Source organism: Lutra lutra, chromosome 1, assembly GCF_902655055.1.
Source record: "Lutra lutra chromosome 1, mLutLut1.2, whole genome shotgun sequence".
Taxonomy (NCBI): Eukaryota; Metazoa; Chordata; class Mammalia; order Carnivora; family Mustelidae; genus Lutra; species Lutra lutra.
In genome coordinates, this window is record NC_062278.1 from 61530671 (window position 1) to 61557103 (window position 26433).

The 26433-nt window shown below is 44.8% G+C and overlaps 2 protein-coding genes across 13 annotated transcripts in view; one reads left to right on the forward strand and one right to left on the reverse strand.

Annotated features, from left to right (window-relative positions):
* Nucleotides 1-110: 110 nt before the first annotated feature.
* Nucleotides 111-16080, forward strand: ZDHHC23 (zinc finger DHHC-type palmitoyltransferase 23). 7 transcript variants are annotated; one of them, XM_047725180.1, is made up of 7 exons: nucleotides 111-734; nucleotides 1236-1503; nucleotides 3819-4529; nucleotides 6492-6659; nucleotides 8501-8676; nucleotides 14297-14426; nucleotides 15671-16080. In XM_047725180.1, exons 2-6 carry the CDS (start codon nucleotides 1343-1345, stop codon nucleotides 14401-14403), a joined length of 1323 nt encoding a protein of 440 aa, XP_047581136.1. In that variant the 5' UTR covers nucleotides 111-734; nucleotides 1236-1342; the 3' UTR covers nucleotides 14404-14426; nucleotides 15671-16080. The 7 variants fall into 7 exon arrangements, 6 of the variants coding, with proteins under 6 accessions (XP_047581136.1, XP_047581147.1, XP_047581178.1 ...); XR_007126550.1 differs by lacking the exons at nucleotides 14297-14426; nucleotides 15671-16080 and adding an exon at nucleotides 6832-8321 and having other exon boundaries at nucleotides 8501-8638; XM_047725191.1 differs by lacking the exon at nucleotides 15671-16080 and having other exon boundaries at nucleotides 6501-6659; nucleotides 14297-14424.
* Nucleotides 14320-26433, reverse strand: part of CCDC191 (coiled-coil domain containing 191) — a 90536-nt gene continuing 78422 nt past the window's right edge. For all 6 annotated transcript variants that reach the window (XM_047725090.1, XM_047725082.1, XM_047725106.1 and 3 more), the window contains one exon: nucleotides 14320-15251. In XM_047725090.1, coding sequence (XP_047581046.1) covers nucleotides 15107-15251 — 145 coding nt within the window. In that variant the 3' untranslated portion in view covers nucleotides 14320-15106. The remainder of the gene's footprint in view (nucleotides 15252-26433) is intronic.

The following is a 26433-nucleotide window of genomic DNA, read 5'->3' on the forward strand; positions in this document are numbered from 1 at the left end:
GATCAGGGACAGCGATGGGCCTTTAAGGGAAGGCTGGAGAATTTGGGGGCGGTGCCTCGGTAACAATTTGCGGTGGTGATCTCCACCTAAGCCTGTTGCCGGCCTCCGAATGAAGACTGGACGACCCACGGGTCTCCAGGGCTTGGGGAATCCTCCGGGTTCCCGGGTTTCCCATCTTTCCGTCCACACCTCCCCTGGTCGAGGGCTCTGGGGTTGCCCCGCCCACGTACCGCCCGCAGGCACCCGCGGGGCAGCACAGGGGCCGGTCCGGGCGGAGGTGCCGGGCCAGCCCTGGGCCCCGCCACCCGCACCCCACCCCCCGGTGCCGGTCCTCAGGTCCTCGCTACCTCCGGGCGCCAGGGCCTCGGGCCGGGGGAGGGGCCTGGCCGGCGGGCTCCCCGAGGCTGCGGGCGCCGCACGTGCGGGCGGGCGGGGATCCCCAGCGCCGGGGGCGGGGCACCCGGAAGCGCGCGCGGACTTGCCACGCCGAGCCGGCGGGCAGGAGGACGGCGCGGAGGCGGGCGCGCTGCCCGGGCCGCGGCCGCCTGTGTTCACAGGTGGGCGGCGGCGGAGGCGCGGCGGAGCGGAGCCCGGGTCTCTGGGACTCCAGCCGTCACACCGAGAGCCCAGGGAGAAGAGCTGGGAAGACGCGTCCGCGCCTCGGGAGGAATCAACCTTTCTTCCCCCCACCTGGGCCTCTTCCGCGGCAATCGCACCTCGGCCCCGGAATACAGGTAACTTCCATTCCAAGGTCATTCTTTGGGCGGGGCGGCGCTCGCGGCCCGCCCACGTCCTCACTGTCGGCGGGGGCGGGAGAGGTGCGCCCTGCGCGGAGCGGGAGCAGCCGGGCTGGACGGCGACCCCGGGCGCTGCACGGGCTTCTGGTGGCCTCCCCGGAGCCGGCTGCGCGTGCAGTCCCCGGCGGCAGAAGCTTTTCTCCGCCCGCAGCCCAGAGGGCGAGTTTCCACCTGCACCCGGGCTTTGGGCGGTGACTGCCGCCCTCCGCATCCTGCCGGCAGGTGAGCGCAGCCGCCTGCGCCCAGGCTGTCCCGGCCGTGTGGTCAGCTGTCACCATGGAAACCGCTGGTACCCAGACGACGCCAGCCCTGGTGGGAAGGGGCGGTGAAGGCAGCTGGGAGCCCCTAGAGCTTCCTGTCTGGCGGAGCCCAGGAAGAAAAGCCTGATGAAAAAGAGACTCCCCCTCCCCCGCTTTTTTCTCCTGTTTGATTTCTCAGGCGTTGGCGGATAATCAGAGACGTGGATGTGTTTACAAGATGTGAGTCGTGTTGTTTACACCTTTCCCTACTGAGGGCTTCCTTCCACCTCGTGACAGGTGGAAATCATGACACAGAAGGGCAGTATGAAGCCAGTGAAGAAAAACAAAGCGGAAGAACCTGAATTGGAGCCCCTGTGCTGCTGCGAGTACATCGATCGAAATGGGGAGAAGAACCACGTGGCTGCTTGTTTGTGTGATTGCCAGGATCTCGATGAAGGGTGTGATAGGTAAGGGCAGAGCGGTTCATGAAGCTGACCCCACTGGCTCTTTTGAGAACTACCATGCTTGCTTGAAGTGTAGCCATCCAGAACACTAGATTTTGCTCTTGATGCTTTTTCAAAGGATCTAAAATTGAGAGTGATCTTCTGTGTCAGGTGTGAGGATTTCATGAAGGTGAGTTATTCAGTAGTGCACAACTGCACAGCTGTCTATTCTGCTCAGTTTAGTAGGACATTATTACTTTTCACTTAAAGGGAGAAGATGATGGAGAGAACAAGCAAATAAAGGGATAGTGGCAAGTTAAGTGTATAAAAAAATAAGGCGCAGAGCAGTAGAATCTGTACATTTAGAGAATTTATGTATTTAAAAAAAATTTTTTTAAAAGATTGCATTTATTCACCTGACAGAGAGCACAAGCAGGGAGAAAGGAAGAGGAGAGACAGGCTCCCAGCCAATCAGGGAGCCCGATGTGGGACTCAATCCCAGGACCCCGAGATCATGTCCCAAACTGAAGGCATCACTCAACCAACTGAGCCACCCAGGCACCCAGAATCTGTACATTTAAAGTGAACACATTGGTGCTAGAGAGAACACATTCTCTGTGTTCTCAATGTCTCGAGATTGACTACTTGAGGCTGGACTGTACCTGACCACCAAGGGTCTTGAAGGCCGAAAGCTCATGTTCCTGCTGTTGGCATTGGTCTCACCCCTTGTCCCTGGGGAGGAAATCCAGCAGCAGGCACATGCCTGCGCTGGGCTGGCTGTTTTCAGCACCGGCAGTGACACTGTCTTGACCGATATTCATTGTATTTGGCTTTTATTTTCACCGTTCTCCAAAGGGTTGGAAATTAATATCCAAAAAGATGATTTTTCAACATCAGGGGAAAAAATTTCTGTACCAAACAGTAATAACGGGGTTTTAAACCATCTTCTAAATAATTATATACCTAAAATTTGTTGCCATATGGGAAGCACAATGTGGGAGGAGAATAAGGATGTTGGAAACTTGGCTTTTCCCATCAATAATTACTTCCGGTTAAAAAAAGTGACTGTAGGGGCGCCTGGGTGGCTCAGTGGGTTAAAGCCGCTGCCTTCGGCTCAGGTCATGATCCCAGGTCCTGGGATCGAGCCCCGCATCGGGCTCTCTGCTCAGCAGGGAGCCTGCTTCCCTTCCTCTCTCTGCCTGCCTCTCTGCCTACCTGTGATCTCTGTCTGTCAAATAAATAAATAAAATCTTTAAAAAAATAAAAAATAAAAAAAAAAAGTGACTGTAGCGGCACGTTGCTGACTTAAAGCTTGGTGTATTCATCTAGACGTGAAAAGTGTCTTGGGACCACTGTACTGCCCTGCCAGAACCCTGAAGACCCTGTAGACCTTTTGTAATTCTTCCTTAACAGTGTTTTTAGTCTTTTTACAGGTATTTTTAAATGGACTTAGTCTAAAATCTATACGGAGAAAATGGAGCACTCTGCTTTAATGAATGGAAAAATGATGCTGTTTCCATAACCTCCATCACTCGAGACCACAGCTCTTCCATTAACCTCTTTCTCTCTTCTAGCCCTTGAGACCCAGGCTGTCCTTGAGCTCTCTCTCCTGCTCCCGCCGTACCCGTCTCAGGAGATAGGCTCCCAGTCTTCCTTCTGTCCTGTTGCTCTGTGTGACTCCCATGTACTTACCTTCCCTCATGGCCAAGTTATTGCGTTACTTTTCTAAATTGTTTGTCTACATCAAGAGTTACCATCCTTTGTCTTGCTAGCTTAAGTGTGCAAACATATCAACAAATACCGTGGGTCCACGAAGCTCAGTCATTTTGCTCTGAGTTTGCTCTCCACTCTTCCTCACACAGTACCTCCCCGCCCTCCTGCCCCCGGCCCTGCTAGACTGGTGACTCCCGGGGCGCAGGACAGGTGTGTGCTGCACACGTCTGGCTTCACTGGAACACCTCCCTGCCTCCCCCACCCCCCACATGCTAGCCCGCCATCGAGGTGGGGCACAGAGCCCACCTTTCTCACAGAGACTCCCCCCCTCATGATTCCACTCAGCAGCGTGCATTCCCCTCTGAGCACGCCTTATGGTGTTTGGCCACAATAGTTCACTGGGCGATTCTGTTGCTTTGTCTCTTCTCTGATCCTTCCCAAATTCCCATGTTGTCTTCACAACTAGATTATGAATTTTTTTTGAGGATCTTAAGTCTCTCTACTCTCCCCAATCTGAGTAGTATGTGCACAGAATGTGTGTTTATTCCTATGTTTTTGCTTCGTGGAAAAAAGTGTTAACGGTTCCATTTGTAAACATTCTTTTCTCTCTGTGCTCTTCTGCGTAGATGGATCACGGGTAAATCCGTGCCGCCGGAGACCTGTGAAAGAATCATGGATACTATTTCTGATCGCCTCCGAATTCCTGGGCTCAAGGGAGCCCAAAAAGTCAACATTAGCATCCTGCCCCCACTCATCCTGCTGCCCGTCTTCCTGCGTGTGGCTTCCTGGCATTTCCTCCTGGGGGTGGTGGTTTTGACCTCCCTTCCTGTGCTGGCTCTGTGGTACTATTACCTCACTCACAGAAGGAAAGAGCAGACCCTATTTTTCCTGAGCCTCGGACTCTTCTCTCTGGGTTACATGTACTACGTGTTCCTGCAGGAAGTCGTCCCCAAAGGGCGTGTGGGGCCCACTCAGCTGGCTCTTCTTACCTGCGGGTTATTCCTGATACTCTTAGCCTTGTACAGAGCCAAGAAGAATCCAGGCTACCTCAGAAATCCAGCAAGCAGTGACAGATCTCTAGGCAGCAGCCAAACTGAAAGCCTGAGCAGAGACGGGCAGGAGAAGACCAGAGGGCTCCCCGCTGCGGAATCAGCTGGCAGCCTCAGCAACCGCACGCCCAGGGATGATCTTAAGGGCCCTTGCAGGGTGTCAGCTGGAAGTCCCGCCAAGGTGAAGGAGGACTGGTGTGCCAAGTGCCAGCTGGTGCGGCCGGCCCGTGCGTGGCACTGCCGGATATGTGGCATCTGTGTCCGGAGGATGGATCATCACTGTGTCTGGTAGGTGGGAAAGTCTGGAGGCTTGCAAAGTGGAAGGCCCCATAAGCCCCGGGCCCTGTTTGATCTTCCTGTGTGCCGTCCAAAAATTTCAGTCGATCCCAGCTTCACACCTTGCAGATATTTGTGGGCTGGTATGAAGTTCCCACTTAGTCATCCGTTTTCCGGGTTTCGCAAATGTAGTCCCTTCAGTCATTTGCTGGAGGGCTTGGTTATTGTTGTTGCTGTTTTGCTGTTCCCTTCCGAGCTGCCCCCCCCCGCCCAGTGACTTTCTCCTTTATGAAAGAGAAGTATTTGCAGTGAGGTGATTTTTTTTTAAAAAAGAGTGGATCAGAATCAATATAGGTATAGTTCCCTGTGCTGTGCCTCTTGAACATGGAGCTCAGGAAAGTATACCATATTTGTAGGGACTTTGTCCCCCTCCCCATACGTCTTTCATCGTTCTGATGACTCTTAGCCTGCATTATTGAGGGACGGCCCTGCCAGGTAGTTCCCAGTTTTGTTATTTGCTCTTTGCAGAGAAATGGGCTTTCGTGGCGCCTGCCAGCTGGCCAGCGCCTAATGAGGACATGCAAGGCCCCTGCGATGTGAAGTGCAACTTTCAAAGATAGTGTTGCTGCTTCGCTGTGTGCATCTAAAAGGGGCAGAGTTTACTCAGACGTGAATGCTGTAAGTAGCATGTTTGCTACTCTCTAGCTCTTAGCTGTCACGGCACTCGTGGTGAGTGAAGTCTGCTTTCTGTGGCTGGGGTTCTGTCATTCCGCGTACCCTCCTCCCCCATAGAAAGGGACGGAGAGGGTGCAGCAAGGCCAGGAGGGCCTTGGAGAGGACCTCAGGTGGGGGCTCGAGCCAGGGGCATCTCTTATCTAGGGCTTTCTTTTTTTTTTTTTTTTTAAGATTTTATTTATTTATTTGACAGAGATCACAAGTAGACGGAGAGAGGCAGGCAGAGAGAGAGAGAGAGAGAGGGAAGCAGGCTCCCTGCTGAGCAGAGAGCCCGATTCGGGACTCGATCCCAGGACTCTGAGATCATGACCTGAGCCGAAGGCAGCGGCTTAACCCACTGAGCCACCCAGGCGCCCCTGTCTAGGGCTTTCTTTAGGAATACGCAGGTATTATCACTTTCAGATTTTAACTTCTGAGTCTTCATCATGTATTCTTGTGTGTACGTGTGGGCATGTGTATGTGCTCGTGTGTGTCTGCGAGTGTGTGTGTGTGTGTGCGCGCACACGTGCACTCGAGAGCTGGTTTGCAGAGGGCCCCACAGTTCTGCGTGAAAGACGACCTCTGCCCCTGGGGCCTCCTGGTGTGCGCCCTGCCCAGCACATGGCCACGACGAGACAGAACTCCCTCCCTGACAAGTTAGTCTGCATATTAGCAGTTCTCCACCCCACACCACATTTCTAACTTCTTGGGATCTTTGTATTAATATATGAATTTAATACGTATTTTCCTCGAGTGTGTAATACTTAAGGCTTTTTAGGTTTTCCTTACTGATACCATCCTTTCCTTCTCATGGTGGTTACAGTGTTAACCCTCTTCATGGTTGGGTGATAAACTCATTACGATTTAGAAAGATTTGTTAGTCAGGTTCTGCTTTTTACTCAGTTTTGTCCTAATGATACGATTTCACTTTGGAAAGAGCAGAGAACATAAGACTACACCTCTCAGTGGGCAAGTTTTGCATTCCCTAAAGTTGAAAAAAGAACTTACTTTTTAATTGGTGAAATTCGCATGATCTGTTTTTGAAACTCTCTTGTTTATTATGTGCGTTAGATGGAAACTTTTTTCCTTTTTCATTGAACCCTAGTGGATCTACAATGTTATATTACGGTGGGTGCACAGTGAGCGGTCACTCAGCATTTCTGTTCATTATGCAATGATCACCGTGATAAATTTCTCTTCCGTCTATATCAAGAACTTTAAAAAAATGTTTGCTTTTTCTTCCCCCTCTGCTGGTTTGAGGATAAACAGCTGTGTTGGAGAATCCAATCATCAAGCATTTATACTTGCCCTTTCGATCTTCTTGCTCACCTCGGTGTACGGGATAACACTGACCTTGGACACCATTTGTAGAGATAGAAGTGTCTTCACAGCTCTCTTCTATTGTCCTGGAGTCTATGCAGATTACAGGTGAGATGTGACTACCAGAGCACCGAGGCCCAGAGACAAGGGAGTGGGCGTTGCTGTTAATGCAAGGGGCCATGCTTTGCTGCTAGGTTAGGAGTCTTCAACCAATAAATAGGACAGGTTATTGGATGCTGGGTATCTTTGAAATGGACAACAAAATTGTGCATTTTTCTAGGGTGATGTCAAAACGATCCTTGACCCTGCAGATAGGACTGGGCTCACTCAGGGACTTCTGGAGTCAGATGACCCCTTGCACGCCCATGGTAGCAATGGCGAACTGCCAGCCGTGAACCAGCAGTCCCAGGGGATGTGCGGCATCTGTTTTGTCATAAATGACCATGGAAAGTCCTGGCTTGATTGAGGCTTTCTCACGCTCTCTAGTCTTGTCTTGATTTATTGCTTCTGGCCCTTTTGTGGAGCGCTCACAATTTGTATAACATTTCTTTACTTTTTAACCTCTATTGGTTTGTCCTGTCCTACTTTTTAAAAAATCACCACTCATGATTACTGTGGTATCTAGGTCAGAATTTCCTCTGTTAGGTTGGGGCACATTTATACATTGTGAAGGTCTCCATGCCCTGTCAGCAGCTAGGGCTTTGCCACCGTGAGCCCAGCCAGCGCCTCCCCAGATAGCTGTGGGCTCCCTGCCTGTGTTCCTTGTGCCCCGCTCCACGTTTCCTTTGATGCGGATGCTGTGTGGTGTCTGGTGACCCCCGTCTGAGCAAGGACAGCACTGCCCCCCCAGGGTCCTTTTCTTTCTTATCACTGTTTGTTCTCGGAACAGCCCCTGCTTTGCCCACCTCGCACCCCTGTGAAAGTATTTCTTAGTCTGTGGATAGATGATGTCGCCATTATAGATCTGGATATTTGTGCACATAATTAGAACAGATGTGTCCTCCTCCTTGGGCTAAGTTCCTTTTCTTTCTGTATTTGAGAGTGTTAGTAGGTTGTGAAGTTCTGCAGTCACACCGCACGCGATAGATATCCTACAGCAGAGTGTGTCTGTGTGTCACTAAGCACGAGTTCTGTGGTCTTGCTGTGGGCCACTGACGTGGAATGAGGAACACAGTTTGCCATGGGGGCCCACCCTCTGGCCAGGTGCCTCACTTCAGCCTGCTGAGCCCTGGTGTCCCTCATCTTTATGGTGAGGTCGTTTTCTCTGAGTCCCTCTCAGCTTAACAAATAAAGATTTGGGATGGGTTAATTTCCAGCTCTTCATTTGCAAATGTTAGAAAATAGTCTTTTGGCAGAAGTTCATATCAGCAGCTTCTCCTCCTGGCTTGTCCTGGGTGATTCTGTTTGGCTGGAAGAAGCTGGACCTGAAGTGTGACGGGTGCTCCTACCTAGCAGGATGTGGTGTTGGGGCTTGTTGTCTCCCCTACGCTCACCAGCACTGTGCTGAGAAGAGTGGAGACGAATGGCTTTAGCACTGCCCCTGCCCACCCACGGCTTCCTGGAGGATGTGGATGGCAGTGTCGCGGTGCCTTCGTTTTCCCCTCAGTTAAGAGCATCTTAGGAATTGTTCGTACATCTGATCGATTTTGAGTGCTGTTACGTCAGGCACTGCATTGCTTGGGGAGATATGAAAGGCAAAAACGTCCTTGCTGTTCCGGTGTGACATACTGGGAAAAGAGGCAGCAAGAATGAGAGCATAAACCAGGACATGTGAGTGGTCACAGGTTAAGCACTTTGGTGTTTGGGGTGGAAAAACATCTTCTGATTGGGATAGCTGGGGAAGGCACCAGAGTCCTTGGTGACGGGTTCCGCATGTGTCAGACGTGAGGGCAGTGCCCGGCTTTCTGACAGAAACGACTGGTCTGCTGACCCGCCCTTTGTCCTCCCAGCTCGGCTCTGTCCTTCACCTGCGTGTGGTACTCCGTGATCATCACGGTGGGCATGGCGTACATCTTCCTCATCCAGCTGATCAACATCAGTTACAACGTCACCGAGCGGGAAGTCCAGCAGGCCCTGCGGCAGAAGACGGGGCGCCGGCTCCTCTATGGGCTTATCGTGGACACAGGCCAGTACAACCGGGGCTTCCTGCGGAACTGGCACCAGTTCTCCACCCTGGGCAGCCACCCCTGCCACCACCCCGCCGAGGACATTGTCTGAAGTGCCTTGCGTGTGGCCCTGTGAGGGGCGGCTCCCCCCACCGCTCCCTCCCCTCGTACACGTCGGCGTCTGTGCAGGGTGTGCGTTTTTCTCCCCAGTTTCTGAAAGGCTGTCTCGGGCCATGCTCAGGTTTAGACACAGGACTGGGAAGAAAATGAACTGTTCTGATTTCACCTTAAGAGATTTTTATATCGAAGCAGTAAAAGTAGAGCCATTTTTTTCCAGTCACCTTGTTCACAAACTCAGTCGCCAGGGGCGGAAGAGGTTGTGGTTCCCAACACACAGATTGGTAGAAGCCATTCCCATCTCTAGTGGGGAGAAAGAGTTTGGATAAGGATCGTTCCAATCTCTCTTTCAGTTCCTGATAGCCATGTGACCCTTTGTTGAGTCACTTCCCTGAGTCTCAGGTTCATCCGTGAAGTGGGGTACTGCTGCCTGCCTCGGCTGCCTCACAGTCGTGAGGGTCGTGCGAGGGACGAGGTGTGTGGTAAGCACTGGAAAACGACCGAAGCACCCAAGAGGGGTGCAGTGTTATTAGAAAAACTCAAAGGCTGAGAAAAATTTGTGTAGGTCAGAGTACTGAAGCCAGAATTATCCGAATAATCCATTGTCAGCATTTCAGAATGAAAGAAAGCTCCTGAAATACCACATCGTACAGTTATGGTAATTTCTTTCTCTGAAGTCTTAGATGCTAGCTAATCTGATGGGTTCTCACTGTCACCAGATCCTGCAGGGACAGTCGATAACAATTATAATTATCAGTAGTATAATATACAGTGGTCATGAGTTTAGGTGACGAGCCCTTTGATTTATCTCATTTCTTCTATATTTATTGTTTGGATTTACTTTAACTCCAAACTCCAAAGGCATTATTGTTTTCTCCCTCTTTCCATGTTTCACCTGGGAAGGTGCTAGCACACTTACGATGAGGCTGGAAGAGGGAAACAGCCTCTGGGGGAACAATTTACCCTCTTTCCTGGGTAGGGTGGCTGGTTAATATCAAGGGCTTTTTTTTTTTTCCCTCATGTAAGTAATGCAAACCCTACAGTGACAGCACTTTGTTGCAAAAACCAGTTTTGTGGCGTTTATATTCTTCTGGCATGAACTCTCTAAGGGGTTGATAGACATCTTCCTGCTTGCACGTTACCTTTCATTCACCTCGCCCTAGACAAAATATCTCACTTGGAGAGAAAAAACAGGCTATATATGGTTTCCACTAATTAATGGATTATGGTTCTTCCCTAGCTCTTCCTAAAATCGTAAGTTATCTTTTTTATCATATCTTGAAACTGAGAATGTGTAAAAGATTAAATATTTATAGAGAATGGGTCTGTTCTGCCATAGACTTAGGATGAGGCCATTTCAGATAGGAAAAATACCCTCTTGAAATATTTGGTTTTATTCATGTTCTCATTTTGCAGTTCCAGAGAAAATTCATGAGTCTTTAAGTTTGCTTTGGTTTATACCTTAATATTGGGGAAATATTGCCGGCTTTTTCAGTCTGTCTGTGCATGCTGCTGTCATAAGACTTTTATAAGTGTTGAGAGGAAATACTGCTACTTCCTGTGGCTCTATCCTCTGCTGCTGGCACCGTCCCTGTCCTGCCGTGAAACAAAGCTGTCCTTAAGACAGTCACCACACTTCTATACAAGCTTGTCGCTGCTCTCCCCTGACATGGATCGTTTAAGCGGTGAGAGGCTCCCTATTCCACTGGGATGAGCCACAGAGCAAGTCTGGGGATGTTAGCAGTCTGTGGTTTCTACAGGGATGCCCTTGCTCTAGCCCAGAGTTGAGCATTCATTTGGAACTAACATTGGGTCTGATAGAACTAATTCCTTTCTGCTGGGTTTGTGAGAGGAGAGAGAGAGAGGAATAATGTTAAGGACAGCACATGTGGCCCGAGCTCTCTAGTCATAGTCTCTTGAATGCAGATGTATGGCCAACTCTGATTGTCTCAGAGTTGATGATAGAATTCATGGAAACAATAGTGTAGTCGGTAATTTCAGCCTCTTGCCAGATCTTTAACAACCATCCAAATATGACCTGATCATAATGAGTAGTACCCAAGAGACCACAGTCATGTGGGAGAATTAGGAATGACCACCATTTTTATAACAGCACACCCCCCTCATAGTTGATCTACATGGGGCCTCTCGGGTTCCCTCACCTGCATAAGGACTCCCTGTTTGTTATTCCCGCTGGTTGGGATGAAGTTGCTTGTTTTGTTTCTTGAGATCGTGATCAGCATTTTACAGAAGAAAGCTCAAACTTTTGAAAAGCTCCATGGTTTTATGGGGGTAAAAGCCTTTTGAAGTATTTGCACCAGAAGGAGCAGCAAATGGGGGGCTCTTTGTGAGCAGGGTTTCTGTGGGCCCCAGGACACTCTAAATCTGGGCTCCTGGGTTCTTACACCTTTTTATGACCTGGAACTATTTGAGGAATTTTGTCCTTTTAAAGACAGGGCCTCTGTGAACGATTAAGCCCCAGAGAAACCTGTGGTGGCAGAGGTGGTAGCCGTGGGGGGAATTGCTTTGCAAACTTAAAAACTGGCAGTTTGTTGGCCAGAGGCCAGTCTTCCCCCACCCGGCAGAATTCCCTCCCCCCATGCCCTTCTTCCTCAGCCTATTAATAGACATATTGATATGGAGCTTTAGCAAACCATCCACTGTATTCTGACCACTTACATTATGGTCATGCCTTTGTGTACTATTCCTGGGGAAAAGAAATGGGTCCATTCACAAGATTTAAGGGAAATAGTTGAGGATCAGGATTGCATGAAAGGAGAAAAGTCCTTCAGTATTTAGAATTATTTTTTAATGATACCCAAAGAGTACTTCATGGTTATAGCTGGGCCTACCTGAAATGAACTGACCATTAACAAGCCTTAAGTGAGTTTTGGGGACACTGCTGGTCATCTCACCTCAGCCACCTCTGTGTCTGCTTAGGATACTGGAACTCTTTGCCATTCAAGTAGCATTGTCCTTTGGTGAATGAAGTAATTGTTGTCTTCACTGTGCTACCTGTCTAGCAGAAAGAGTGCTGCAGACTTTCTCTTATGCAATAGTCCTTCGTACTTCTAATATTTTTAGTAAGAGAAAATTTTCTATACTAGAATCTTCCACTGCCAGAAAACACAATGCCAGTAAGGTTCACTAGAATACTGACCATCTGCTTCATAGACTCTCTAGTATATTTCCTTTGACTAGGACATAAGCTTTTTACTACAAAGCTCAACTAACAGAAGCAAAAATGTGACCTCTAGAAGCACAGTTTTAACCAGGATGTTTAACAGTGTTTTTTTGAAATTTAAGGGTCTCTTTAAATGAGGTAAGTAGGTTTATAGGACTTCATTTTAGCCATATTTAGGTACCCTGCATTTGAAAAAAGAGAATTTCCTCAAACAAGCAAGGGAGGATAGAGACTTTTGCTTGAGGCACCTGTTTGGAATCTGGTTTTCTCATCAGCAGCATGGCAAGTATGCCATTTTTTATTAAACACTGCCAAGGCGATGCCGGGGAAGGAGGAGAGCTCTGCTTAACTTAGTGCTGAACAAAATTCCTTGTGTTCTTGTGGGTGTTTACTGTGATGAACAGAAACTTCCTGCAAAGTCAGCTAGATGTAATCTTGTTGCTGACGGACTGCTACCACACTCGAGCTGGCACCCGGTGCTTCGCTGTAGTAGCAGCGGCGGCCAGGACTGAATGGTTCGTGGAGACAGGTCTTTTAGAGGCTGCAGCTATCTCCAGCTGTTTCCGAGTTGGGCTTTTGACTTCCTGCTACTCTAGCCTTCCTGGCAGCACCTTCTCTTCTAGGGAATTCACGCTTCAAAGGCAAAGCTTTAAACCTGGAGCCAGTGGACTCTAGTTACCGATGCAGCAAACATCCTGCCTTTCTTCCCATGGCACCACTGACCCAATGCCGTGTTCTAGAACTTGCAGGCTCAGGCTGCTCTGATCCTGTGATCTGGGTGATTCGATGATTTGCATTGTTAGGGCTTTCGGGCCTTTTCATTTGATTACATCTCTCAGTCTGATTGTTAGGCTTAAGGAAACCCAGGGATATTTAATGTTCAATATTTAATGCACTTGGCCCGGCAACATTAAAGGGGATTCCTGACGCCAACTCTGGAGGCTGCGGGCTAGACATTTTGCACTGTTTTTATACTTGTATTCGTATCCTCTTATCACCTCAGATCAGACACAGGGCCTTTTAAATGGAGATTTAAAAATTTAACTGCCATTTATGTAAAATAATGTACTGTGACCAAGTTGCTTAAATGGAAAATAAAGTGCTTTCTTTAAAGGAAATAGTTGGTGTTTATTAGTGTGTTTATTAGCGTGTCTCCTGAACTCTCTTGCTTTAAGGGACATCTGTGTTAAGAGCTGGGCTGCTCCTCTGGCTACTGAGGTGTCCCCGTCCTTCGGACCTCCGTTATCCTTGGCCCTAAACAGTCCTTTTCCTGTTGGTTACTTTGTCTAGTTTTATAGGCCAGGGATACTGCTATTTTGGGCATTTTGTTAGCAGTAATATTCCTAATCATGTCTTTAGGATAGCCCAGCAAGAACTACAGGTGATTTACTAAGCGATTTTCCTGTGGGTAAGTAGGTAAAAAGGGCACCTGGGTGGCTCAGATGGTAAAGTGTCTGCCTTTGGCTCAGGTCATGATCCCAGGGCCCTGGGATCAAGCCCCTCATTGGTGTCTGCTTGGTGGGGAGTCTGCGTCTCCTTCCTCTGCCTGCCACTCCCCCTGCCTGTGCTCTCTTTCTCTTTGTGTCAAATAAATAAAATCCTTTAAATAAAAAAAAAAAAAAGGAGGGAGGTAGAAAGTCCTCACTGGCCCAGTCAGAATATGGGCTGCTAAAGACTCAATGGCTAATTGACGTTTGAGGTGAAGTAAAAATAAAGGAAAGCTTAAGAGAGGAAACTTAAGCTTTATGGCATTTCTTTAGGCCCTTGGCATGTTTACTTAAAGGATTCACCCTTCCTTATCTGCAGGCTTGGCAGGGATAGGAACTTGGTATTTGATGTCTGGGGGTTGATGGTAGCTGGTACTGTGCTTTGCACTACAGGTCGGGATGAGCAGATTGGGTTTTGAATGGAAAGAGACTACAGATGAGTTTCTTTTAGTCCCGTTTTCATTAGTGGGTGTTAGTCTAAAAGAGTTTGTAAATGACAGTTATATAATCATATTAAAGGAAAAGACGTGGGGACACAGACACTGTAGAAGGAATAAACTTCAATTTAGGGTGTTTTGTCATTTCTGAGTAAATCTTAACACATGTTCCACAGAAAAAGGATGTAAGTCATTGCAGACAGTGGAACTGCCTATCCCTTCTAGGAAATAAGGACAATAACGATTGAACCATACACAGAATTTTATCTTACCACTCGAAATTGTAAACCTAGCAAATACTGGTAGTTACCTCAGGGCTGCAAAGGACTTTCTTGTTCTACTGGGTAGTACACTTGTCTATTAAATTTGTTATAATGAACATGTATTTTGTAATGAAATTTTTTTTCACTAGCAGGTAATTCAGACAATTCACAGAAGAGCATTTCATCAGTCTTTATAGTCATCTGCACCTTAAAGATGAAATCATTCTTTGAATCCATCACGCTATGTGGATCAAACTGAGCTGAAGGCTAGAGGACAGACAGGTATGTTATTTAGAAGTTGCAGCTGGGAGCACATGCAGACATGTTAACGAACTGCTGGACTGCCCCTGAGAGCGTTACATTAGCTTTTGGAATTCCCTCCATGCTTGTCAGGATGCACTGAAGAGAAGGGTCTTTGGTGCCACCGTGTCCCCCAAATAAGGAGATAGTCCTGCGCTTTGCAGCAGCTGCACTGAGTCCCATTTGATAGGCGGCTTTCCATGGGGAGTGGGGGGGGGTGTGGGGGGTGCATGGCGTCCAGCAGAGCGCCTGTTGCTGACGCTGCACTATCACTGACCACTATGACTCCTTCCCTGCATACTCCCTTGAATTTCTATAAAGTTACATTTGTCAACAACTCATGGTACACCAGAAGGACACGTTTCCTTTGGAGACTCAGGCAAGGAAACACTTGTCCTCTTTAAAGTTTATGATGCTAAAAATATATAGAATGCATCTGAATAGTTGAGATTTACACTGTTCTTTGATCCTGCTGTGCTAAATGCTTTAGTGAACTAATTAGTAATCAACAGAAATCAAAGGAGGAAGTAAAAACTGCCCAGGTAATCCTCTTGATCCAAGAAGTATCTGCCAGGTGACGGAGCGGGTGTCTGCCCCTCACGCATGGATGCCCGTCCTGCACCCTGCGCGCTCACGCGGCGCCAGTCTCTGCTGCCCGAGGGTCACCGGGATGCGAGCGGCTGGAAGTCCGGGAGAATTTCAGCCACCCTCCGACGGAGTTGCTCTCGCCTTTCTTCTTTTATTCTTTCCTCTTTCATAAATTTCACAAACTTCTTCCATGTCTCAAATGTGACCCAGAGAATCCTCCTTGAAACAGAAAAGGAAAAAAAGTTACACACTACGGAAAAGTTGACTTTCCATCTGAAGTATATTAAAAACTATAGAAGAATGATTCTTTGAATACAGTGTTATATAAAACATACAGAGAGCAAAATTGGAATTCAGACCGAAATGCTATGAAAAGGGTTGCCTGGGTGGCTCAGTCGATAAGCATCTGCCTTTGGCTTAGGTCATGATCCCAGGGTCCTGGGATCAAGCCCCGCCTAGGGCTCCCTGCTCAGCAGGAAGCCTGTTCTCCCTTTCCCATTCCTCCTGAATGTGTTATCTCTCTCGCCGTGTCTCTGTCAAATGAATAAATAAAATATTTTTAAAAAGAAATGCTATGAAGAAAATAAAGTGGCAAAATAGGATGGAGGGACTGATAGATCATTTTTATTTCCCATCAGGCGATCAGGGAAACCCTCTGTGAGGAGACATTTGGGCAGAGCACCCGGGGGCCTGTGAAAATGCGGCCCATGAGACACCCTCAGGTGATCTGATCAGAGCCTGTGTCTTATGCTCAAGACAGGACCCGTGGACCAAAGACTCTAGCAGCCAGAGCCCTCAAGGAAAAGATGCTGGAGAAGCAAAGGCAGCACCACAGTTACAGGGTCTGAGGCCCAGGTACTTAGACGTACAGACATACCTCTTTGTGTCACACTTTGCAGATACTGCCTTTTTCATAAACTGGAGATCTGTGGCAGCAACCCTGCACTGAGCGAGTCTGCCGGCACCACTTTTCCCAACAGCATCTGCTTACTTCATGTTTCTGTGTTGCATTTTGGTAATTCTCTCAATACTTCAAACATTTTCATCATCACGGGTGTCTGTTGCAGTGATCTGGGATCAGTGACCTTTGCTGTGAACACTGATGTTGGGGGCATGAACCACGTCCACATGAGACAGCAAACTTAACTGATAAATGTGTGTGTTCTGACTGCTCGACTAGCCGTTCCATCTCTCTCCCTCTACTCAGGCTTCCCTAGTCCGAGACGCAAGGATATTGAAATTAGGTGAGTTAATAACCCTGCACTGGCTTCCATGTGTTAAAGTGAGAGGAAAAGTCACACATCTCTCACTGTAAATCAAAAGCTAGAAATGATTAACCTTAGTGAGGAAGGCATGTCAAAAGCCAAGATAGGCCAAAAGCTAGGCATCATTTGCCAAAAAGCCAAATTGTGAATGCAAAGGAAAAGTTCTTGAAGGAAATTAAAAGTGCTAGTCCACTGAACACACAAATACTAAGGAAGCAAAACAGACTTATTGCCGACATGGAGAAAGTCTAAATAGTCTGGATAGAAGATCAAACCAGCCATGATATTCTCTTCAGCCAAAGCCTAATCCAGAGCAAGGCCCGAACTCTTCAATTCTAGGAAGGCTGAGAGAAGAAGCAGCTGCAGAAAAGCTGGAAGCCAGCAGAGATGGTTCATGAAGTTTAAGGAAATAACCATCTTCGTAACACAAAAGTGAAGGGGCAGCAGCAAATTCTCTAGAAGTTCTGGCCAAGGTAATTAATGAAGATGGCTACACTGAACAACAGGTTTTCATTGTAGATGAAACAGTCTTATTGTGGAAGATGATGCCATCCAAGACTTCGCAGACGTCGATGCCTGGCTTCAAAGCTTCAAGCCCCTAACAAGAGAGTCAAGCCTGACTCTCTTGTTAGGGGCTAAGCAGCTGGTGACTTGAACTGAAGCCAGTGTTCCTTGACCACTCCAAAATCCAGGGCCCTTAAGAATTCTGCTAAATCCACTCTGCCTGTGCTCTATAAATGGGACAACAAAGCCTGGCTGACAGCACATTTGTTTACAATATGGTTTACTGAATATCTTAAGCTCACTGTTGAGACCTATTGCTCAGGGGAAAAAACAGGTTCCTTGCAAAACAGGACTGCTAACTGACAATGTGCTTGGTCACCCAAGAGCTCTGATGGAGATGGACAACGAGATTAATGTTTTCATCCCGCTAGCACAATATCCATTCCGCAGGCCATGGAACAAGGAGTCATTTTGACTGTCAATTCTTTATCATTTAAGAAATACATTTCTTAGGACTTTACCTCTCATAGATCGTGATTCTTCTGATGCATCTGGGCAAAGTAAATTGGAAACCTTCTGGAAAGAATTCACCATTCTAGCTGTCATTAGGAACATTCATAATTCATGGGAAGAGGTCAAAATATCAACATTCCCAGGACTGTAGAAGAAGTCAATGCCAACCCTCATGGGTTGAGAGGTTCCAGAATGGAGTGGAGCAAGTAGCGCAGATGTGGGGGAAACAGCAAGAGAACTAGAATGAGAAGTAAAGCCTGAAGATGGGGTTAAGCTGCTGCAATCTCACGCTACAGCTTTAATGGACGAATGACGGCTCCTTATGGATGAGGAAAGAAAGTAGTTTCTTGAGATGGAATCTTCTCCTGGTGAAGATTGATGACGTGACAACAAAGGATTTAGAATATTACATAAATTTAGTTGATAAAGTAGCAACAAGGGATGAGAAGATTAATTCCAATTTTAGAAGAAGTTCTGCTGTGGGTAAAATACTACCAAACGGTGTCGTATGCTACAGAGAAATTGTGAAAGGAGTCGTCAATAGGTGCAGTAAACTTCACTGTTGTCTTTTTAAAGAAATTGCAGCAGCCACCTCCACCTTCAGCAACGGCCATCCTAATCAGTCAGCAGTCTTTAACAGGGAGGCAAGACCTTCTGTCAGCAAAAAGATCAAGACCCCCTGAAAGCTCAGATGACAGCCTTTTTAGCAATAAAGTATTTTTAAATTAAGTATATACATTGTTTTTTTAAAACATAATTCTATTGCACATTTAATAGTATAGTATGAACATAACTTTTAAAAATACTGGGAAAATAAAAATTCATTCAACTTGCTAATTCTGACATTCGCTTTACTGCAGTGGTCTGGAACTGAGCCCACAACATCTCTGAGGTGCGCTTGTGCCTACTGTTTAAAAAGCCCTCTGGTAACATCACATCCAACAAGGAATGCCACCACCCTTGAATTTTAGTTGAGAAAATATTATATTAATGTCAGGTTCTGGAATCACGGTTCTGGAGGATCCCAAGTTGAAGTGAGATTATCTGCTGTTAGAGGGGAGACCCGCAATGGCCTTTTAGGGTAACACAACTACGTGCACACTAGGGCTGTGAAGGTAAGCCAGACAATCTCCGCCCAAAGACGGAGTCACCCTGGTGAACAGATCACTTCAAAGCAGTGAGGGGCCGTCATGGTGGAGATACGCACCGGGTGCTCCCCCAGTCTGGTAGTGAGGGGCATCACAAGTCTTTTTTTTTTTTTTTTTTTTAAGATTTTATTTATTTATTTGACAGAGAGAGATCACAAGTAAGCAGAGAGGCAGGCAGAGAGAGAGGAGGAAGCAGGCTCCCCGCTGAGCAGAGAGCCCGATGCGGGGCTCGAACCCAGGACCTGGGATCATGACCTGAGCCGAAGGCAGCAGCTTAACCCACTGAGCCACCCAGGCGCCCCCATCACAAGTCTTTGAAAGAGATGATCTGAACTGAGTTTTGTCAGACAAAAGGCTTTTTCTAGAAGAGAACATGTCTTGAGTACAGGCAAAAGAGGCAAGAACAGCATGGTGTGTGTGAGGAATTACAAGCAAAGTTATGTGGCTGAAACAAAAATGTAGAGTAGCTCAGTTTGTATTTTCACAACTCGAGGCACAGATGGCATTTAGTCTAGCTTCTTGACCTTCTCAAGAAATCCTGGAATGCATCACAGCCCCCATTAACTCTATGGCTAATGGCTATATGCTGTTTCTGATAATGTTGATTTTTGTTGCTGGAAGTTAAAACCTAAAAGGCTACAAGGAGTGGAGCTGCTTCAAATTGGCTTTCTTCCTTCATCCATCCAGGCCTCCACTGACAGCCACCCGTCCTTGGCTATCTGCCCACTCCGTCCTCACCCGTCTCTCACTTTTACCTGTTCACAGTTCTCCTGCCTACCATCCCACTTTCTGACTTCTATATTTCATCTCCTACTGTTCTCCCCTAATGGAAATGCTGTGCCCCACTCCCGCAGAGGAAATCTTCCCAGACTGTCATTGCTGGCATTTATGTTTCCCTCTTCAGAACTCCTATAGCACGTGGACTACTGAATTATGAGAGCCAGACACCATGTTATTGGGTATTTTTTTTATGCTTGGCAAGTATGTTTTGATAGATGACCTGTGGATGTTTTATGTAATAAATGTGATTTAAGTCACAACATAAGAGTTCTTAACCTGTGGTCCAAAAACTCCCTGACATTTTATATAACACTGTATGGGATGAGCATAGGGGAGTATCTGGGGGTCTTGGTATGTGACTTATAACTGTGAAGGGGCCTATGACTCCAGAATGCTTCAGAACTATAGTACTGAGGCAATATTGGAAATATAACAAGTACTTCTTTTTTTTTTCTTATTTTTTAAAGATTTTATTTATTTATTTGACAGAGATCACAAGCAGGCAGAGAGAGAGAGGAAGGGAAGCAGGCTCCCTGCTGAGCAGAGAGCCCGATGTGGGGCTCGATCCCCGGGCCCTGGGATCATGACCCGAGCTGAAGGCAAAGGCTTTAACCCACTGAGCCGCCCAGGCGCCCCACAAGTACTTCTTTGTTGCTTGTTACAGTCTTTGTTTTAAAGTGTATTTTGTCCCTCATAGGTATTTCTACCCGTTTTCTTTTCCCTTCCTTTTGTAGGATAAATGTTTGTCCATCCCCTCACTTTCAATCTTTCAGTGTCTTTAGGTCTGAAAGGAGTGTCGTGTAGGCAGCATATAGATGGGTCTTGCTCTGTTATTCATTCTGTCATCTTATGTCTTTTGACTGGAGCATGTAGTCTATTATATTCAAAGTAATTATTGACAAGTATGTGCTTATTGCCATTGTTTTATGGTTATTTTTGTCGTTGTTTGTTCACTTCTTCTCTTGCTCTTCTCTCATGGTTTGTTGGCTTTCTTTAGTGATATACTTGGATTCTTTTCTCTTTATTTTTTGCGTATCTATTACATGTTTTTGATATCATTAGGTTTACATATAACATTTTCTGCATATAGTGGTCTATATTAAGTTGATGGTTGCTTAAGTTTGAACTCATTATAAAGCCATAAATTTTTACTCCCTTCTTCCCCCAACCACCATGTTTTAGATATATGGTATCATACTTTACATTCTTTTATTCTGTGACTCTCTTGACCCCCCCCCCCCTTTTTTTTGTATTCTTTGTTTCAGAGGGGCAGCTCTGTGATTCATCAGTCTTACACAATTCACAGCACTCACCATAGCACATACCCTTTCCAATGTCCATCATCCAGCCACTCCATCCCTCCCACCCCGCCTGCCCTCTAGCAACCCTCAGTTTATTTCCTGAGATTAAGAGTCTCTTATGGTTTGTCTCCCTCTTTGGTTTCATCCTGTTTCATTTTTCCTTCCTTTCCCCTAGGATCCTCTGTCTTGTTTCTCAAATTCCTCGTATCAGTGAGATCACGTGATAGTTGTCTTTCTCTGATTGACTTATTTCCTCTGCATAATACCTTCTAGTTCCATCCACACTGCTGCAAATGGCAAGATTTTGGGTTTTTTGGATGGCTGCATAGTATTCCATTGTATATGCATACCACATCTTCTTTATCCATTCATTTGGTGATAGATAGCTAGGCTCTTTCCATAGTTTGGCTATTGTGGACATTGCCGCTATAAACAATCGGGTGCACATGCTCCTTCGGATCACTACGTTTGTACCTTTAGGTAAATACCCAGTAGTACAATTGCTGGATTGTAGCATAGCGGTATTTTCTGAGGAACCTCCATGCTATTTTCCAGAGTAGCTCCACCAGCTTGCATTTCTAACAACAGTGTAGGAGGGATCCCCTTTCTCTGCATCCTCGCCAACAGCTATCATTTCCTGACTGATTAATTTTAGCCATTCTGACTGGTGTGAGGTGGTATCTCACTGTGGTTTTGATTTGTATTTCCCTGATGCCAAGTGATGTAGAGCACTTTTTCATGTGTCTGTTGGCCATCTGGATGTCTTCTTTGCCTAAATGTCTGTTCATGTCTTCTGCCCATTTCTTGATTGGATTATTTGTTCTTTGGGTGTTGAGTTTGATAAGCTTTTATAGATTTTGGATACTAGTCCTTTATCTTCATGACCAATTTTTATATATATACTTAATTTTATTGCTTTTGTGCTTCCTACTTTTCTTATTCCTGATTATGGTCTTTCCTTTCCACTCAAAGAATCCCCTTTAACATTTTTTGTAAGGCTAGTTTAGTGGTGATAAATTTCTTTAATTTTTGTTTGTCTGGGAAACTATGTCTCCTATTCTGAAAGATTAGCCTTGCTGAATAAAATATTTGTGGTTGGAAATTTTTTTTTCAGCACTTTGAATATATCATGTCTTCCTTCTGATCTGCAACGTTGCTGAAAAATCAGCTGATAGCCTTATGGGGTGTCCCTTATATGTAACTTTTTTCTTGTTGCTCTTAAAACTCTCTAGCACTACCTTTTTGCTATTTTAATTACCTTGTATTTTGGTGTAAAAAGAGACAAAGAAGGACACTACATAATCATAAAGGGAACAATCTAACAAGAAGATCATTGTAAATAACTATGCACCCAACATGAGAGGACCCAAATACATAGAGCAGCCAGTGAACATAAAGGAAGTAATTGATAGTAATACAATAATAGTAGGACAATTTAACATCCCATTTAGATCAATGGAAAGATCATCCAAACAGAAAATCAACAAGGAAACAATAGCTTGGAATGATACATTGGACCAGATGGATCTAATAGATACATTCAGAACATTCCATCCTAAAACATCAGAATACACATTCTTTTCCAGTGCACATGGAACATTCTCAGATCAGATGTTAGGACACAAAGCAACTCTCAACAAATCCAAAAAGATCAAAGTCATACCATGCATCTTTTCATTCACAAGAAAAAAATCTGGAAGTAACGAAATACATAGAGGTTGAATAACATCCTCCTAAACAATGAGTAGGTCAACCCAGAAATCAAACAGGAAATCAAAAAATACACGGAGGCAAATGAAAATGAAAATACAATAGTCCAAAAATCTTTGGGATGTGGCCAGAGCTGTTCCAAGAGGGAAGTTTATAGCAACACAGGCCTACCTCAAGAAGGAAGAAAAACCTCAAACCTAACCTTATACCTAAAGGAGCTAGAAAAAGAACAAACAAAACCCAAAACCAGTAGAAGCAAGGAAATAATAAAGACTAGAACAGAAATAAATTGAAGGTAAAAACAAAACAAAAAACAAAAAATGCCACAAGAGAACAGATCAATGAAACCAGGATCAATGAAACTGGTTCTTTGAAAAGGTCAACAGAATTGATAAACCTTTAGCCAGACTCATCAACAAAAAAAGAGGACTGAGAAATGAAAGAGGAAAAATAATAACCAATACCACAGAAATATAAAGGGTTGTAAGAGAATATTATGAAAAGCTATATGCCAACAAATTGGACAACCTAGAAGTAGATAAAATCCTAGAAACATATAACCTCCCAAAACTCAAATAAAAATTTGAATAGACCAGTTACCAACAATGAGATTGGATCAGTAACCACAAATTCCCAACAAACAAAAGTCTAGGACCAGATGTCTTCACAGGTGAGTTTGACCAAATATTTAAAGAGAAGGTTAAGACCTATTCTTCTCAAACTATTCCAAAAAATAGTAGAGGAAGGAAAGTTTCCAAATTCATTCTATAAGGCCAGCATTACCCCAATACCAAAACCAGATGAACACACTACAAGAAAGGGGTGCCCAGGTGGCGCAGTTGGTTAAGCATCTGACTCTTGATCTCAGGGTCGTGAGTTTAACCCCTACATTGGCCTTCAGGCTGGGCATGGGTGGAGCCTACTTAAAAAAAAAAAAAAGAGGGGCACCTGGGTGGCTCAGTGGGTTGAAAACTCTGCCTTTGGCTCGGGTCATGATCCCAGGGTCCTGGGATCGAGCCCCACATTGGGCTCTCTGCTTAGTGGGGAGCCTGCTTCCCTCTCTCTCTCTGCCTGCCTCTCTGCCTACTTGTGATTTCTGTCTGTCAAATAAATAAACAAAATCTTAAAAAAAAAAAAAAGAGGCACTATAAAAAAGAGACCTATAGGCCAATGTCTCTAATGAACACAGACACCAAAGTCCTCAACAAAATAATCCAGCAATATATTAGAAAAAGAAATCATTTACCACAATGAAGTGGGATTTATTCCTGGGATGCAAGGGTGGTTCAATATTCACAAAAGAATCAATGTGATACATTGATTAGAGACAGGATTAAAATCAGAGACAGGATTAAAAACCACATGATCATTTCAATAAATACAGAAAAAGTGAAAAGTATTTGACAATGTACAACCTCCATTCATGATAAAAACTCTCTACAAAGTAGGTTTAGCGGGAACAAACCTCAACATAATAAAGGCCAGATATGAAAGAAAGGAAGAAAAGAAAGAGAGAGAAGGAAAGAACAAAAGGCCATACATGAAAAATCCACAGCTAACATCATACTCAATGGTGAAAGATGGAGAGCTTTCCCCCTAAATCAGGAACAAGACAAGGATGCCCACTCTCACCATTTTTATTCAACATAATACTGGAAGTCCTAGCCACAGCAATCAGACAAGAAAAAGAAATAAAAATCATCCAAACTGGTAAGGAAGAAGATAAAACTTTCACTATTTGCAGATGACATGATATTACCTCTAGAAAACCCTAAAGACTCTACCAAAAAATTAGAATAAATGAATTCATAAGGATGCATAATACAAATTCAATATACAGAAGTCCATTGCATTTCTATACACCAGTAATGAAGTAGCAGACAGAGAAATTAAGAAAACAGTTCCATTTACAAGTGCACCAAAAATAATAAAATACCTAGGAATAACTTTAAGGAGGTGAAAGACCTGTATTCTGAAAATTATAAAACAGCGATGAAAGAAATGGAAGATGAGACAAACCAATGGAAAGATATTCCAAGCTCATAGATTGGGAGAACAGATATTGTTAAAATGTCCCTACAACTCAGTTAATCTACAGATTGAATGCAATCCTTATCAAAATACCAACAGCATTTTTCACAGAACTAAAACAAATAATCCTAAAATTTGTATGGAACCACAAAAAAACTCCAAATAGTGAAAGAAGTCTTGAGAGAGAACAAAACTGGAGGTATCACAATCCCAGATTTCAAGATAAACTACAAAGCTGTGGTAATCAAAACAGTACGGTACTGGCACAAAAGTAGAAACACTGACCTTTGGAATAAGATAGAGAGCTCAGAAATAAACCCATGATTATATGGGCAATTAATCTTCAAAAAAGGAGGTAAGACTATGCAATGGGAAAAGGACGGACAATCTGTTCAACAAATGTGTTGGGTAAATTGGACAGCTACATGCAAAAGCAAGAAATTGGACCACTTAATTACACCGTACAGAAAAACTTAACATGGGTTAAAGACCTAAATGTGAGAACTAAGACCATGAAAATCCTAAAAGAGAGTATAGGCAGTAATTTCTTGGACATCAGCCACAGCAACATTTTTCTAGATAGGTCTCCTAAGGCAAGGGAAACAAAAGCAAAAATAAACTATTGGGACTACATCAAAATAAAAAACTTCTGCAAAGGAAACAATCAACAAAACAAAAAGACAGCCTACAAAATGGAGAAGATATTTGCAAATGATATATCCAATAAGGGGTTAGTGTCCAAAATATATAAAGAACTTATACAACTCAACACAAAAAAGCAATCTGATTAAAAAATGGGACAGAAGACATGAAGATGTATTTCTCCAGAGAAGACATACAGATGGCCAACTGGCACATGAAACATCACTCATCGTCAGGGAAATGCAAATCAAAACCCTAAGAAATAACAAGTGTTGGCAAGGATGTGGAGAAAAAGGAACCCTTGTGCACTGTTAGGAATGCAAACTGATGCAACTGCTGTAAAAAATAGTATGGAGGTTCCTCAAAAATTAAAAATGGAATATCCTATGATCAGGAAATTCCACTGTTTTTTTTTTTTAATTTTTTTTATTTTTTAAAGATTTTATTTATTTATTTGACAGAGATCACAAGTAGGCAGAGAGGCAGGCCGAGAGAGAGAGCAGGAAGCAAGCTCCTCCTGAGGAGAGAGACTGATGCGGGGCTCGGTCCCAGGACCCTGGAATCATGACCTGAGCTGAAGGCAGAGGCTTTAACCCACTGAGCCACCCAGGCGCCCCTCCACTGGGTATTTACTCAGAATATAAAAACATTAATTTGAAAAAATGTAAGCACCCCCATGTTTATTGCAGCACTGTTTACAATAGCCACATATGAAAGCAATACAATAGATTAAGGAGATGTGGGGTGTGTGTGTGTGTGTGTGTGTGTGTATTATACGAACATAACATACACACACGCACACACATACATATATATAATGGTATATTATTCAGCCATAAAACGAATGGAATCTTGCCATTTGCAACAACATGGATGGATCCAGAGGGTAGGTATAATGTTCAGTAAAGTAAGTCAGAGAAAGACAAATACCGTATGATTTCACTTATATGTGGAATTTAAGAAATAAGAAAGAGACAAATAACAACCAAAAAACCCCAGAATTTTAAATACAAAGAACAAACGGGCGGTTGCCGGAGGGGAGAGGGGTATGGGGATGGGTGATACAGGTGAAGGTGATTAAGAGTGCATTTACTGTTTAAGAAACAAAACAGATGAATACAGGGGAAAGGGAGGAAAAATTAGATTAAAAACAGAGAGGGAAGCAATCCATAAGAAACTCTTAACTATAGGAAACAGAGGGTGGCTGGGGAGGAACAAACCTCAACATAATAAAGGCCATAATAATAATATGGGTGGGGGAATGGGATAAATGGGTGATGGGCATTAAGGAAGATACTTGATGTAATGAGCACTGGGTATTATATGCAACTGATGAATGCATATAATTCATAACTGGGGGAATGGGATAAATGGGTGATGGGCATTAAGGAAGATACTTGATGTAATGAGCACTGGGTATTATATGCAACTGATGAATCACTGAACTCTACCTCTGAAACTAATCTATGTCAACTAAATTGAATTTAAAAATAAAAAAGTTTAGCAA